At 45.9% G+C, this 17,044-nt stretch overlaps 2 protein-coding genes across 6 annotated transcripts; one reads left to right on the forward strand and one right to left on the reverse strand.

Moving 5' to 3' along the window:
• Positions 1-881: 881 nt before the first annotated feature.
• Positions 882-9,036, forward strand: LOC130517425 (uncharacterized). 5 transcript variants are annotated; one of them, XM_057019291.1, is made up of 4 exons: positions 882-1,410; positions 5,282-5,429; positions 6,323-7,049; positions 7,203-9,036. In XM_057019291.1, the coding sequence occupies exon 4, from the start codon at positions 7,935-7,937 to the stop codon at positions 8,805-8,807; it is 873 nt and encodes a 290-aa protein (XP_056875271.1). In that variant the 5' UTR covers positions 882-1,410; positions 5,282-5,429; positions 6,323-7,049; positions 7,203-7,934; the 3' UTR covers positions 8,808-9,036. The 5 variants fall into 5 exon arrangements, with proteins under 5 accessions (XP_056875271.1, XP_056875272.1, XP_056875269.1 ...); XM_057019292.1 differs by having other exon boundaries at positions 6,323-7,022; XM_057019289.1 differs by having other exon boundaries at positions 6,323-6,364.
• Positions 9,037-12,401: 3,365 nt separating this feature from the next.
• Positions 12,402-16,524, reverse strand: LOC130517612 (exportin-7-like). The gene is made up of 11 exons (XM_057019613.1): positions 16,497-16,524; positions 15,032-15,171; positions 14,368-14,514; positions 14,181-14,274; positions 13,873-14,039; positions 13,688-13,753; positions 13,513-13,617; positions 13,233-13,395; positions 13,092-13,165; positions 12,901-13,020; positions 12,402-12,823 (listed from the first exon to the last, which is right to left on the reverse strand). Exons 1-8 carry the CDS (start codon positions 16,522-16,524, stop codon positions 13,321-13,323), a joined length of 822 nt encoding a protein of 273 aa, XP_056875593.1. The 3' UTR covers positions 12,402-12,823; positions 12,901-13,020; positions 13,092-13,165; positions 13,233-13,320.
• Positions 16,525-17,044: the final 520 nt, after the last annotated feature.

Consider the following 17,044-nt stretch of genomic DNA (forward strand, 5'->3'; position numbering starts at 1 on the left):
GCTTATGCGCACTGCAGCTTCCACTACACGTCTAAAACAAGCAAAACACACACACACACACACACACACACACACACACACACACATACACACACACACACACACACACACACACACACACACATATGTTTTAATGTTTAAAACTGTTTTACATTTTAAATTCTCAGATAAGATGCAGTCAACTGATACAGAGAACTTCTACAAAGCGGTGCAGGAAGGGTACATGTGCAGACCGGGAACTTAGCGCAACGGTGTAATAATAGTAATGAATTTGCATTCATTGGTCATTTTAAACACATCAAACGATGCTACCATCACAGGTCTATGTTGATGTGTGTGAGCAGAGTAGAAACAGAATACTGACTAAACTTTTGCGCCGCCAGCAGAGGGAGATATTTCACTTCTGTTGCTGAGACTGACACACGTTTGGTTTTGAGTGTGAATTTAAGGCATCATGCCATGCAGTTAATTTCACTTAGTTTCACATATTGGTCTAGATATTTGCATACTTTTACATGCATAACCTTGCATACATTGCATACTTTTGAAGTTAGATAATGTCTCTGTGGGTGATGCCTGATATTGAGGGAAAAAACACTTCAATCAATCAATCAATCAATCAATCAATCAATCAATCAATCAATCAATCAATCAATCAATCAAAAAGGGATCGAACATAGAATAGGATAGGATAAGGATAAAAACTTTATTTATCCCACATTGGGGGAAAATTGGGGAAATTACACGTTACAGCTTTAGCCCGTGGTGTACAGTACAGAATAGTACTAAAAGAAAAAAGAAAAAGACTGTTATATTATGTACATTACTATGTACATTATACAGTATATACAGAAATTCAAAATTATGTACAGAAGGAATGTCGGACAGTATAAAGAAAAATGAAGGTGCAAATAAGACATTCCAGAGGTAGGATGATTAGTTAGTGCAGAGAAACATGCCAACCTTGGGTTATAGGTGCTACATTAAGAGTTGTGAATGTTGTACAATCTGACAGCAGTTGGGATAAATGACCTGCGGTAACGTTCCTTTTTACACCGTGGGTGTAACAGTCTGCTGCTGAAGGAGCTGCTTAAGGCCCCCACAGTCTCGTGTCGGGGGTGAGAGGGGGTGTCCATAATTGATGTCAGCTTGGCCAACATCCTCCTCTCACCCACCTCATCAATGGAGTCCAGAGAGCAGTCCAGGAGTGAGTCAGCTCTTCTGACCAGTTTGTTAAGTCTCTTCCTGTCCCTCTCTGAGCTTCCACAGCTCCAGCAGACCACAGCGTAGAAGATCACCGATGCCACCACAGAGTCATAAAAAGTCCTAAGCAGGGTCCTGCACCCTCCAAAGGACCTCAGTCTCCTCAGCAGATGAAGACGACTTTGACCCTTCTTGTACAGGGCGTCTGTGTTATGAGAAAATAGATGTTAATAGAAAAATAGATGCTAAAAACAAATAAATAGAAACAAATATTGTATTCATTTTATAAATTAAAAATGCAACATGCTGGTTCATGGTGGAATATTATTAATTTTTGGATTCGTGTAACATTTGGTCCTGACTGTCCGTTCATGCACTACATCCACCTCCTGACTCACGGTTAAAGCGCATGCACGCCAACACTCTGCCCCTCACTCGCACTCACATATACGCTCACCCCCCGCACGCTGCACCATACATGCCTCTCCACCACTACTCCCATGTCTGCCATCAGGATCACAGGTCATTCACTCCATTGACACCATCATTTCATACGGACAGAAACCCAGGACTGTTCCCAGACGCAACAGTGCTTTTATTGTTCCCATAAAAAGACATGATGAGCGCACATCCGGCGCGGACATAAAGATGGCCGTGCTGAACGTGTGCTCTCTTTTAAATAAATCTTTTATAATAAACGACTTAATTTTAGACAGAAACCTCGATGGTATTCTCCTTACTGAGACATGGCTTGGCACTGATGCACGCTGCTGTTCTCACAGAGGCTTGCCCCCCAGATTTTAACTTTTTATTTTCTACAAGGGGGGGCAGGAAAGGAGGTGGAACCGCTTCAATAACAAGGACCAAAATGTCATCAAGCGAGGTCTCTTTTAATAAGTTTCCATCATTTGAGCATCATGCCTTTGTTTTTAGCAGCCCTCCTGTTCTATGCATAACAGTTTACAGACCACCCCAATACTCCACCTCTTTTATCAGTCAATTCTCGGAATTTTTATCAATCATTTACGCTAAATACAACAGGTGATTTTTAATCTACACATCAACAACACCGCGGACCCAGTGTCCAGAGAATTTTTAAACCTCCTTCACAGTTTGGATTTTAAACAACATGTCACACAGCCGACCCACAGCAGGGGGCGCACCCTGGACCTGGTCATTACCTATGGCCTGTCCGGGGGTGGGTCCTCGGTTGTGGATCTGGCCGTGTCTGACCACTTTTGTGTGTTTTTTAACATCACCAGTTTTAACCAGCGGAGGGCCCCTTTGGGAACAGTGAGGAGACGCTACCTGACTCCTGAAGTGGCTGCAAATTTTATCCAGATCTTACAGAGCAGTCCCGCAGAAATTTTACCAGCATCATGTGATCTTATTATTGACACTTTTAATAATAAATTAAAGTCAACGCTGGATTCTGTGGCTCCACTTGTCACAAAATCAGTAAGAACAAAACGTGCACCACCGTGGAGAAATGAAGAAATTAGAAAACTGAAAAGAACCTGTAGGAGTGCTGAGAGGAGGTGGAGGAAATCCAAGCTGACCATTCATAAAGAAATATTTTATCACCTCAAAACCTACAACAACACAATCAAGCAAGCAAGAACCTCTCATTTCAAATAACTAATCTCCGACAATAAAAACAACCCCAAATTTCTATTCCACACAATTGAGCTTTGAACCAATGGTAATTTTAACAGGTGTCCCACAACAACAACTGACACCCTCTGCGAGACCTTTGCAGACCACTTCAGGAGTAAAATCGATGCTATTAGATCCAGTCTTTTATCACAACAAATTTTAATCACCAACACTCCTGGATCATTGCTTTCACCTGAGGAGACACTGGGGAGTTTTGTCCTAGTTGATGCGAGGACACTTGGTCGAGTTTTCTCCCATGTAAGGCCCACAACCTGCCTTTTAGACCCAATTCCCACACCATTTTTTAAAACATTTTATGGAATCTTTGAGGAACACCTTCTATATATGGTGAATTGCTCTCTTCAGACGAGTGTCTTCCCCACCTCCTTTAAAACGGCGGTGGTGAAGCCCCTTCTGAAGAAGAGCAATCTAGACCACAGCGTTTGCGCCTCTATCCAACTTACCATTTTTAAGTAAAATTTTAGAAAAACTTGTTTTTAACCAAGTGAATGATTTTTTAAACTCAAACGACATTTTTAGAGAGGCATCAGTCTGGTTTTAGGATGAACCACAGTACAGAGACAGGCCTTTTGAAGATTTTAAATGACATCAGGTGTAACCTAGATAACAAAAAGCTCACGGTGTTGGCTCTACTGGATCTGACCGCCGCCTTTGATACAGTAGACCACCATATTTTATTAAATAGACTGAAGAACCTGGTCGGCCTCTCTGGTACTGTTCTTAACTGGTTCACCTCCTACCTTACGGATCGAAGCTTCTTTCTAAGTATGGAGACAAAATGTGGGGTTCCCCAAGGGTCTATCTTAGGTCCAACTCTTTTTAATCTTTACATGCTTCCTCTTGGGGACGTCATCAGGAGCCACGGCATCAGCTTCCACAGCTATGCTGACGATACGCAGCTGTACATCGCCGTGGCTCCTGATGACACAGGGCCAGTTGATGCCCTTTTTAACTGTATTCTAGATATCCAGTCATGGATGGCAGAAAACTTCCTACAGCTCAACCAGGACAAAACAGAAGTCTTAGTCATTGGTCCTGAAGGTCAGAGAGAGAAACTTGTACCAAAATTAAAGGATTTTAAACCATCTCAATCTGTAAAAAATCTGGGTGTGATCTTTGACTCTGAGCTTAGTTTTATCCCACACATCAAAAACATAACAAAGGTAGGTTTTTACCACCTGAAGAATATAGCCAGAGTCCGCCCGTTTCTCTCTCAGGCCAGCACGGAGGTGCTGATGCACGCTTTTGTCTCTTGTCGTTTAGATTATTGTAATGCCCTGCGCTCTGGTCTTCCAAAAAAGAGCATCACTAACCTACAATTATTACAAAACTCAGCTGCACGGGTGCTGACGAGGACCAGAGGGCGGGAGCACATCACACCGGTTTTAGAATCGCTGTATTGGCTACCCGTGCGTTTCAGGGTCGATTTTAAGGTTATTTTATTAGTTTTTAAATGTCTTAATGGTCTTGGCCCGACTTATTTATCTGACATGCTTTTATTCTATCAACCCTCGTGGACTCTGAGGTCCTCCGGCACCGGCCTTTTAACCATTCCACATGTAAGCTCTAAAACGCACGGGGAAGCGGCCTTCAGTTACTATGGTCCCCGACTGTGGAACAGCCTGCCGGAGAACCTCAGGGCCGCAGAGACTGTTGAGAGTTTTAAAAAGAGGCTCAAGACACACCTTCTTAATCAGGCCTTTAATTGATTTTCTGATTATTTTTAATTTCTTATGTCTTCTTATCCTTATTTTACTTGATACTTTTACTGTTTTACTCCCTCAGTTCTTAGTTTCTCAGTTTTTAGTTTTTACACCTTTTATCCCATTTACTGTTTTAGTCCTTCAGTTTTTAGCTCCACTGTTTCCTCATGGTGTTTCCTCATGGTGTTTCCTCATGGGGGCCTGCCAGGCTGGGAGATGTTTCCGGTCTACCGCTGGGGGTGCTGTCCCGTGGACGGCTCTGTGCCTGGGTGGTTAGGGGGCTCTGTGCCTTGGTGTGGAGCCTCCGGTCTGCCCGGGTCAGGGTGGTCTTTGTGGCGTACCACCTGTGGTCACGGACCGTGACCTCCCTCGGCCTGGTGGGCCTCCAAAGGTGGCGTCTCCTTCGCCTCAGGTCTCGGTGCTCAGCCGTGTCTCAGCTTGTTTGTGTGTGTGTGTAAGTGTGTTGTATGCATGTGTGTGTGTATCTGTGTGTGTGTCCTTTTTCTTGATTCTCTTGTTTCTCTTTGCTGTTTTTATCCTTTGTGAGGCACTTTGTGCTACCTAGTGTCTGAAAAGTGCCATATAAATAAAGATTGATTGATTGATTGATTGATTGATTGATTGATTGATTGATTGATTGATCGATCGATTGATTTGTTAGTCTATTTCTTTCATTAAAAAAAAACAACAACTCGCAGTTATAATTGACTCTTCATAGATTTTGGGTGGATTTCTGGTCCGAGTTTCTGTGAAATCACGTGGTTTCAAGTGCACCAGCTTCCTGCCAGCCTCCTTAAAAGCATCCCTCCACCCCCCTCCTCTTCAGCTCTCTCCGTCAAACAGCAGGTAAGAATCCTTGACCAATATTCAGAGGCTCTTCAGGAATTAAGAACCGATCAGACGTTGAATTCTGCATTAATAATAATAATAAAAAAAGCGATATATTAGTTATATTTGAAAAGGATCTGGTGTTTTCTCGTATATATCCCACTTTTGACCAGTTCCCGAAGCAAAAGCATACAAGGCATTACGGTAAATGCTGGGCACAGGCGGCTTAATCTGGAATGTAGTTCGCCCAGTAAATGTGAAACTCTTCCTGGTTCCTTAATCAGAGCAGATTTTTGCCAGCTTATTCTGCAATTCAATTGCGGAAAGTTTATTAAACACTGAACAGAAGACACACGAACAAAGGGAAGTCTTCAATCTCACACATAACCTCGCTTATGGTGTCCAGGTGCGAACAATAATTAAAACAGTAATTAAACACATCAACAACCAGAACTCAATAAATAGAACACTAACATTGAAAGTTGCAAAAGATAACATTTACAATGAACAAAAACAGGGTTAACACAAACCTGAACCCACAGACACACTGCCACAAAGCATGCATGGAATTTCCTACACTGACCCTCTCCAACACGCTACAATATGTTTAACAAAGTGAACAAATGTCGATATTGTCATAATGTTTGATAATGTGCCTGATATCAGTCATTCATAAGTGGTTCAAATCAGCATTTGGATAACTGTTTCTTATTGATCACTATAACTGCTGGCAGCTGATTCCTGTGTGTCGGGTAAAGGTAAGTTCCAGCTGCTGGTGAGGGGCAGAAAGGTGGGAGGTCACTCCTGGGAACCAAGGCCCCTCCCCTAACTGTCCATCAACCTGCCACCAGTTCCAGTGAGTCAAAGGAAACATGCGGTACCGTAATCTGAATAACTTCTATTTTCCTCAGATTCGAGGACTCTGAAGAAGACAGCATCGCCATGGCTACTGAGTAAGCACCGATAGCTCGACTACCTATCTAATTTACATAGACTGCATATTTATGCCAGGAAGAAGCTTTTATTAAAGTGTGGCACACCCCTACCGTGGCCTAGACCATTTCACTGAGCACCTGCATGAAAAACCTGCAACTTTAGTCATAGTGAACATTTTAGAAACAAGTTACAGAGTCTTTCAGATATAAACGCACAGCAGGAACCAAACGTAGCAGCAACATAAAGGCATTGGTTAAGCTAGAAAATAAAGCTCAAGATAGAATAAAATAAAAGAAGATACACTGAAATAAAACAATCAACAGCAACAGAACATCTGACCCGGTAGGTGTGAACCTGTTACCAGGAGGGTACTTAAAAAAAAAAAGCTGCTTGAATTAATGGAAAACGATGTGATTGACTGCGGCTCAGCTAGAGAGCTACAGACCAGAACCTGGAGACTGAGATCACTGGGTCAGGCACCAAAGATTCTGAAGGGAAACAGCACTTGGGGCTCATTACCTTCTGGGCCTGCTTCCCCATTTCTTCTGCATATTCTTCTCCATCATTTTGCTCAGAGAACTCATTTCCAGTGTTCCAGAAGATGAGCTCGTGTTCTCCAGGATACTTCTGGGGCTACAGAATACAGGCACCGTTCAGCGAGCGTTTCCATTTTTGGTCAGCAGTAATGTCCCAGTATGAAATGTGTGAGAGACTGTAAATTATGTTGTGAAAAAACAAATTCACACAGATTGAACGACTTATTCAATGTGTCAAACACTCAGCCCGGCTCACAAAGGTTGAAGCTTGTTTAAGGTGCAAAACTGTCTGAGTCTTCTGAGTCTTCTTCCTCTGCAGGAACAGTGAGACCTTCCTGAGTTCCATCATAAAGAAGAGTCAGCTGATCCAGTCGGGATCTCCTAAAATCTACCAGCTGAACGCGGTGACGAAGATCACCGAACGCCTGAAAACAGTGACTGTTGGCACCAAAAAGGTGAACAGGCTGAACAGAACCATCCTGCTTCTGGGTGAGACAGAAACAGGGAAGTCCGCTCTGATCAATGTCCTGGTCAACTACGCCATGGGAGTGAAGTGGGAGGACGAAGTCTGGTTCAAGATCGTAGAGGAGGAGACGACGAGTCAGTCCGAGAGTCAGACGTGATCCTGTACCAGATCTTTGGGTTCGAGGGGAGGGAAACACTTCCTTTCTCTCTGACCCTCGTCGATACTCCCGGGTACGGACATACAGGAGGGACTGAAAGAGATGCCTTCATCGGTGAGAGACTGCTGGAGTGGTTCACCTCTGATGGTGGAGTTCACGAGGTCACGCAGTGTGTCTGGTGCTGAAGGCCAGCGATAATCGACTGAGTGACCGACTCGGGTACGTCTTTAATTCAGTGGCATCTCTGTTCGGAGCGAACATGGAGGAGAACATGTTCGCCCTACTGACGCACTCAGACGGCGGGCGCCCCCGATAACGCCCTGACCGCTCTCGCAGACGCACAAATCAAGTATGCAAAAGATGAGCAGGGCCAGCCCGTTCACTTTGTGTTCAATAACTGCCAGAGCGATCCGAGAACGAGACGATATATGGAGACTCTGAAGAATGCTTGGGACTTTTCTGAGGATGAAATGAAGCAGTTCATGGAGGTCCTGAACGTCACCGAAGCTCAGACACTGAGGACAACCGTGGAGGTTATAAATCAGCGAAATCAGCTGAAGGAGGGCATCAGTAACATTCAAGCTAAACTCAATTTCATCGAGGATAAAAAGACACAGATTGATCAGGAGAAAGCGTTACACATCAAATGCGAAGAAAAGATCAAGGCGAATGAGAACTATGAAGAAGATGTGGACGAGCCCTACAAAGACAAAGAACCGATTGAGGGTGGATGCTGTGGGTCCTTTTGGGTAAAGGGGGCTACATCATGCCTGCTGTGTGAGGAGACGTGTCACCATAAATGCCGCATGAACTCCACCAGACCAGATGGTCCTCGTTGTAAGATGTTTGATGGTCGTGGGCACTGCACAGTCTGCACCAATAAGTGTGAAAGAAAGCATCACGTGAAGGAGAAGTGGATCTACGTGACCAAGACAAGGAAGGTCAGAAAGACCAATGAAGACATCAAAAAAAAGTACAAAGAGGGCGAGAAGGGAATGAAGGAACATTTGAGTACTTTGGAGCGAATGCAGCAGGAAATGGAGAAACTTCTGGAACAGGAACACGAGGGGCTGGAGAAAAGCTTCCAGCATATCACCAGGCTGGAGAGCATCGCCCTGAACGTCGACTCCATTTTCACCCTCAAACACCTGGACTTCCTGATCGAGAGGATGCAGGATGAAAGGTTTGCAGAGGAGGTCAGGAAGCTGAAGGAAATGAAACAACGCATGGAAGGTAAAAACCTCAGAAAAGCCCTGAACTACGCTGCAACAGCAGGAGGGGATAAAAAGAAGCAGAAATGATGTTAATTTCATCAAGAGCAAGGCTGGACAAAAGCTGAGCAACCCAGACCCTGCAGAGCTTCAGTGTCTTAATGCTTATTCTGTGAATGCTACGCAACGGGACATTTGACCTTTAACCTTTTCAAACAAATCCTGCCATTTTGTTTTAATGTTGTTCTTTTTTATCTCCTCCCAGCTGAAAGCTGATGTGTTGACAGCATGTTCATGTATTAAAAAGCCACGTCGAAAACATGCCTCAAGTCTTTGTGTTTCGGGGACGTCGTCTCGGGGAGGGGAGGGGGGTGGGGGGGCATCCTGGGTGTTTCCTGGCTGAGGGGTGGAAAGCAGAGTTGATATTTTATCCTATTTTATAAAGCCACAGTTTATTCCCCTCCGCTCTTATCATTTCCCCTTCATGTGTACCGTCTGACCTGAAGCCTCACCCTGACTCTGTACGCAGCAGCTTCATGGAGAAGCTGGATCTTATCGGGCTGATCTCCCACCGGCCTCCACTCCCTTCCTGGATTTGCTCTCTCAAGCTTCAGTCTTAAAGCGACACCAGCCGCTAAGTCGACGCTTTAGCAGAAACAGCCAGGCCCTCCCACTTTATAAAGGCTTATTTATTCATCCATTATTCTAATCACGGTGTGTTTCCCAAATCCCGTTGGTTAAAGTCACACGTCCCTGGATTTATTTGCTTCTCGACAGCTTTTGTTTGATTTATTACAGGCGCTTTTGCCGCCATCCTTTTAACTGTTTGCTGACTGTTATGACCTGCAAGCGGCGACCGTTGATCATCACGCCGCTTCCCTGGTTGTTCATTTGTCATCTCATCGCTCCAACTGTTCACGTCTTCAGCGGGCTTCGCCGTGCCAAGAGGGTGATAAACATTTAATGTGATTGTGCACACGTGTACGTCTTCGGCCCATTTTTACTTGAGTTATTTAGTCATTTGGTTTGCAAGGGTTGCATTTAGTCAAGGGTTGTAAAGCCAAACCCCTTGTTACTTGCTTGGCACTTTAGTGCTTCTTGGTGGTGGGCAAGTGTAATTGCAAGTAGAATAGGGAAAGGTTTGTGACGTCACCATGCAGAGGCGTGCCTTCCGCACCTGCGAGGTGTTTCCAATTGTCCTCATTCCCAAGCTAGAAAAGCAATGAGACAATTCTCAAGGTGTTTGCTCGCAAGATCTGGAGGGACAGTTGGTAAGCACCATTTTAATTTGTTTTTAGCCTTAAATTTCAGTGTGTCGGAAGAAAGACGTAATACTGTATTGTGACTGCGCTGATTGTTGAGTTAGAACATTCACTTTCACAAACAGCACTGTTTACAATTAGGATGTTGGTGTTCAGTGAGAGGCGCAGGCCCAAACAGGTATATTGTTGTAGTTTGTAGCGACTAAAACACAATTAACCCTGGTTGTCCTAATGAAATTATGGTGTAGCCTAGTTCCTTGGTAACATTATTGCGAGTTTGCACATTTATATTTATGACTATTGGGTTTTATGTGTAATATGTCTGTGAGTTCTTAAACATGTTCATTTCTTTATTGTCAAACAATTTCATATGTTTATATTTCTCTTTTCTATTTCAAGGTTTTCACCTAGTGGCCACTGGGCTACCTGTTGTGATCTTGGGCTGTCTGTAAACTAAAAGTCACCCTGATGGAAAAATTATAATAAAGGGGGAAAAAAAAAGAAAATTGAAACCCAGACTGTTGCCTCTGAGTGAAATCCTAGTCAACCTTCAATCTTGCAATTCCTTTCAAGTTGGAAAATAAGGGCAAATAAACCTGAGAGAAAAGAAAACCTTCACCCCCAAAAATAACTTGACAATGGTTCTTCATGGAACACTCTTATATTAAACATTGACTCACTGAAAAGTGGATTCCTATGTATCAAGTTAAGAGTTATAATTATTTGCTTCCAGAGGAAAGCTCAGAAAAATCCAGTTAGCTCTTCACTAACCATCGCTGATTTGTACCTTTCCTCCCTCATGTGGGAAGCATCTTGTTGGGAGAGTTATTAATAATTCACATTGAGTTTGTGTTATCTTTACACCGCACATTGGTCTTGTTGTTTTCTTCACGCTGTTGTAACATCTGTCACTTTACATTTCTGCCCGCAGCGTTCACGTGACGAGTAAATATCCCTGTGTGTCCTTTCAGGCTTTTCCTGACTGGAAATCCCACTGGCGTTTCAGTGCATACAGCGACGAGAGCCTGTGTGCTTGCATTGTTTTATGGCCGCACACATGCATGCAAGCCTGCAGTTTCCCTTTGTTATTCCGTGAACTTGTTAATATTTTGGGTTGACCCCATAAAAAGCAACCTGAAGGTCACTTTAAATGCTTTAAACCGACTTAATTCAGCCTTACGTTTGACCTTAACTCATTAAGTCCTATGGCAATGTGTACTGAACATCCTGGTGTGGTGATCAGGTGACAGTCATGTGACTGGACAGGAAGTGACATCTCCAAACAGGTGCCATCATCCTGGATACGAGGAAGAAGCTCATTTCAAAGCTTGTTGGTTCTCACCAAAGGTAATATTACACACATTTAACAGTTCCAGAGCTTTAAAACATACCTTACATTACACTGCATCTCTTCTGGTCATATTTTTTCTAAATAAGCTAGTTTTAATAATAATTATAATCTAACAATATTTTTTAAATTGTGGGTTTATAATGGTGATTCCAGGCGCAGTCCTGACCATACAATCACAACAACTTACTCGGTATTCTGCTGGAATTTTTGCATATTTACCGTGATCTTCTAAGTTTTTTCCCTGGATCTTGCTGAAACAGCACTGAGGGTAACATGCAGATGAGCAAGTGCAACAGTGTGCTTGTCATGGCTGCTGTTGAGGCTCTGCACACACGTCCATCATTAGCACATGTAAATCACTGTAGTCTGTGCTCCTCCGGTGCTGCAGCGTGGTTACAAAGTAAGGCGGACTGGACGTCTCCGGGGTCCCTCTGTGTCAACATGCGCTGGGCTAATAGAAACAACATTATCTCCCTGAGGCTTTTGTGATGTGTGTTTTCTGACCCACCGGTGGAGCGCTGCGGACGTATTGAGCGTCCTGCTATCTGCAGTGTGGAGTGAATTCAGAAGTGTGTGTGTTTGTTCTGTCAATCCAAAGAGAAGAGCGTTAGAAAGTTAGAGAAGAAAAATCAAAGACGGGCGATTTACACCCAGCCTTATCTTTAAAATCCCGGCTCGGCCCATTCCTCGGTTTCTTGATTTCTTTGAGATCATGTCAAAAGAGGCTGAAACTCTCTTCCACCACCTGCAAACAGGGTTTGTGGAATGAAAACCGGTGGTTAAATATAACAGAACGTGAAATAAGACAGCAGCATTCCCGCAGACGAGGCAATTTGGTTGATTCTCTAGCAGATTTGCTGCATTCCAGGTGAAATTGGCAATAATATGTACAGATTATAGAAGAAACTGTGTGTAAATTTTATATCCAGAGGCGTGATAACGACAGGCAAACTGGCAGATCGTTCGCTGCCTTTTTTTTGTTTGCCAGCCACGTCAAGCGACCTACGGACGAAAACCCCGTCAGTCCCGCGAAGAAATGTGTCCAGCTAGCACAGATTGCGTCTCATACCCTCCTGCACGGTGATGTCCACGGCATCAGCGACTCTACTCCGAGCTCCTCCCGGATGGCAGAGCTTCTCACCATCTCATCCACGGGCTATTTTTGGAGTCTGATGCCTATCAGAGGTGACAGGCATCCCACAATGCATTTCACCGATGCAGAAAGAACCTGCGTCAGAAGTCGGCGAGCCCATCCTTGCACGCTTCGTCTTGAGAAGCTCAGATGGTCGAGAACGAGCACGCCAACGCTTCTGGCAGCAGCGTTTAGCCTGCGAGCCAGCACTCACCTGCAGACTGGTGACGGTGAAGTTAGCTATGAGGCGAATAACCTCGGGGTAGTTCTCCACTTTGACCAGCTCCCCGAGCTGGTAGTTGCTTTTCAGCCTCGCAAGCAGACGGCAGAACTCGTGGTAGTTGTTGGGATCCGGCAAACACTGCCGTGCGGACAAAACCGGTGACATCATCAGCTACAGAGCTAAGTAACGAGACGCGCGGCGGGACAGACGCACACCTGTGGGTTCGCTAGTATCCGCTTGACTCCGTCCACAAGATGCGAAAGGAACTTGGCTCGTTCTGCATTGTTGAAAAGGGACCTCCTGACGGAGGCGATCTGGACCAGACAGGATAACACCTGAGCACAAACACGGCAGTGAGTCTCGGCGAAGACGCGGCGAATCTGTCGCGGCGAGAGAGCAAACGTACCAGCGGGGAAAGGGACGGCGGGATGGAATGATACAGATTGAAAAAGAGTTGCAGAGTGGAGGAATCAAGGAACGCTGCAAGAGAAAGATCAGGTTCAGTCCGTGTTCCTGTGCCACCTCCACCCCCCCGCTCCCGTTCTACCTGATCTCCAGGAGGTGGGGATCTGCACGGTGCACAGGTCGTCCGACGACTCGTCTGTGGAAGTTCCTATGAAGTCGTAGTTGAGCAGTTAGCTGAGCTTGAGCAGCTGCATCAGCAGGCCGTGCTGGGATTCGTCGTTCAGGTTCAGGTTCTTCCCCGAAGCCTTGAAAAAGACCATTCGTTACAAACTGGACTGGATCGCAGCCCTCAAGGGGGGGTCGGGACCCCCCCAATGAGAGCCGCGACCGTCTCTCCGTCGTGTTAGAGGGAGCTCGGGCACCTGCTTGAGGAGGTTACAGGACAGCGTGAAGATGTCGAAGAGGGAGGAGTCTCGGAACGACGAGGCGATCTTCCTGTGTTTCGTCAGTGGGTGCGTCGTGTCGGCCTGTTGGGACGAAACAGCGCACGTTGAATCACGATTTTCACACGCGCGCGCACAAACTGTCACCGCGAACCTGGTTGATCTCGTTGGTCAGCTGGGACAGGATCGTGACCCCGATGATGCAATGTTCCACGCTGTCCTGCGAACACGGAGCGGATTCATCGTAAAAGACCGGATATCGGCGCCGTCGTGTGGCTCGCACACACACACGCTCGCACACACACACACACGCACACACACACACGCACACACACACACCTGGAGGAAGCGGGTGACGTCGGCGATGACGTTTCGGAACACGTAGTCATCTTTCTGACAGTCGAACCAGCCCAGTTTGGTGATCCTGGCGTACAGCTGGATCAGCGCCTGCGTCACGAACGCCGCTAATTTTGGCCGCGTTGCCAGATAGTTCAGCACATAGTTCCCTGAAACAAACAAACAAACAAACAAAAGAGGCCGCGGCTCAATAATAGAGAGTTTAGGGGTCACGTGACACCTCAGAAACAGGGACGGCGGGGAGGCGCGGTCAGTTCACACAATTACGGGATCTAAAAGGGATCACTCACGGATGTCGATGCGTTGCTCGAGGGGAAGAGGGTTGCTGGTTCGAGACACCAGTTTGGATAAACAGGTGGCTGCGAGCAGCTGAGAATACGATGACTGCCGGGGAGAAAGGACAAAACAACAACATTATGTGGGAACGCCACGCCGATCGTTGGCGCCGCCGCACTAGAAACGACACAGGTGACTCACGCTGCCTCTCTCCAGCAGCAGCTGACACTTGCTGAGACAGTCGGGGCTGTTGGTGAACTCCACCAGGGCTTTCTCCGCCTGGTGTCGGACGGCGGTGTCAGTAGTCTCGTACAGCTGCTTACACAGGATCTCCAGCTGGGCGAGGCCCTGGAAACACACACGACGTCCACCTGAGTGTCCGACAGGCTGCAGCGGGGTGTCAAATATGAGCAGTGAAGAAAGACGACGTAAAGGTCGATCAACGCGGCAAAATCTGCCACCGAAATCTGAAGCAGCCTCGTTTGTGCCGACGTAAAGAGGAGATTTACAGGAAATGCCGAGTCACCGCATGACTCGGAGAAATTCAAAACAGCGACAAGGGGAACAGAATTTCAGGATGCGACGCCTCAGGGGAAACCCGAGACCAAAACCAGAGGAGGCCTGAATCTTCATAGCGTTCACCGGGGCTGGGACGGGGCGGCGAGCCGGAGTCGGCGTGGCCTCACGCGGACCGGCGCACTGTTAAAAAAAGCTTCTGCCGGCCTCAGATAACGAGCACGGCACGAAATTCTGCAGCTGGCGGATCTGCTGTCCCCCCGTGCAGTCAAAATAACAACAATCATACATTAGGGCCGAACAACTGAAGGGTGAGGGAGCGATGGAACAGCTCAAATGACACAATTACCTCCGGGAAATTCAATCTCCGCTGTATTATTCGGTGCTTGGTATCTTCTGCTGTGTAAAAGTTCTTAGGGATTCCTAGTTGGTGGAGAGGGAGGCACCATCCTGTTGGCACTGATGGGGGCAGTATATGCAGATGTGTATCTACTTAATAATAAATAAGCAATTACGTGGCCTTGGATATTAAAGTAGTTTTGTAATCCTTCCACAGTATTTTATTGGGAGCTCATGTGACAAATCTAATACCAGCCTGGCTTTGAATAAACTGGATGCTGCGGCTCCTCCGCGCTGCAGCATCGGACGTCGGACTTCTGCAACCGGCTAAAGCTGCCCCTCTCCGCCACGGTAGTTGGGAAACGTCCACGTAATTTAAAGTCACCGCATGGGTTTAGTTTCACTACGGTGCCTCATAAAAAAAACGCACAAACGACCTCCCATTAAACCGTTGCTAGCTAACGTTGCCAACGGCGCTTCCGACAAGCTCTCGATGCAACACTGTTTATTAATACGGCTTTTAAACTACACTTGCGATGGAGGACACCAGTCGGGTGGCTAAGAGAAACATTCCAACGCAGACGGGGTTTTTTTTCGGACACATTTTATTAAATGTGCACTGCTCTGCCTCGTTGCACTTGCCCGACATGTGTCCAGAACACACCACAAAGCTAGCTTGAGACGGAATAGCTAAACAAATCAGCACTGCTTAGTTACGCGCACAAACACCGCCGGTTTTAAATCCCCTGTAGCCAATGTATGAATTAATTACACTGACTGCAAATAGATGCACGAAACCGGGTTTTCCATAGAAACAACGGAAACGATGGTATCACGTTTTCAAACGGACCCAGGCGGGAGAAGTTGACGTCTGGGGCTAAAGCTAGAGTTAGCCTAGCTTGCTATTGGGTCGCCCCTTTTCCAAAACAGGACCTTAAATCAAACAATCATCAACATTTAGGCTACGTCATTGAAGAAAACGTAAGCGTTCGTGCTCATGACTGCAAGTACCGGCCATTCCTCGAATCTCGCTGGCGCCAAATGATGTTTAACCACTTCGTGTTAGCCTGACAGCTAGTCATCCACTCATTTGTTTTAATGTTTACTTCATAGATACACGCCGATTAAACTGGGTGATGCCCCGCGTCCTACCTACACAGACTAAGGGCATGGCTCAGATTAGAACCGAAGGGTCCAGGGACTTTCATTTAGGCGTTTTAAACCCGAAATCATCCTTGCAGCTAGCGAATGCTAAATGCAACAAGCCAGCCCCAGCAATGACAGCAGGCCACAAGTCAACACAGGCGGCCACATCCTCGCTTTTACCACCGACAGCCTCAACACAACCACCCTAAACACACACTGGCCGCATACATGCTGGGCCCGATGGGCGCATGCAACCGAAATCGCCCTCAAACTTATTTTCGGGCGTGTAGATAAATTGTCTGATGCCAAAACATGAAACCTCCACTTACCTGCACATGATCCGCCATTTTTCTCCATTTCATGCACCTCTCACTCCCCCGCTTATGGTTATGGGGAGAGGCAACAGCGCCCCCTCTGGTGGCTCCTGCGCACTGCAGCTTCCACCACACGTCCAAAACAAGCAAAATACACACACGCATATGTTTTAATGTTTAAAACTCTTTTACATTTTAAATTCTCAGATAAGATGCAGTCAATTGATACAGAGAACTTCTACAAAGGGGTGCAGGAAGGGTACATGTGCAGACCGGGAATTTAGCGCAACGGTGTAATAATAGTAATGAATTTGCCTTCATTGGTCATTTTAAACACATCAAACGATGCTACCATCACAGGTCTATGTTGATGTGTGTGAGCAGAGTAGAAACTGAATACTGACTAAACTTTTGCGCCGCCAGCAGAGGGAGATATTTCACTTCTGTTGCTGAGACTGACACACGTTTGGTTTTGAGTGTGAATTTAAGGCATCATGCCATGCAGTTAATTTCACTTAGTTTCACATATTGTTCTAGATATTTGGTTATCATTGCATACTTTT

This window comes from Takifugu flavidus, chromosome 20, assembly GCF_003711565.1.
Source record: "Takifugu flavidus isolate HTHZ2018 chromosome 20, ASM371156v2, whole genome shotgun sequence".
In the NCBI taxonomy this organism is placed as follows: domain Eukaryota; kingdom Metazoa; phylum Chordata; class Actinopteri; order Tetraodontiformes; family Tetraodontidae; genus Takifugu; species Takifugu flavidus.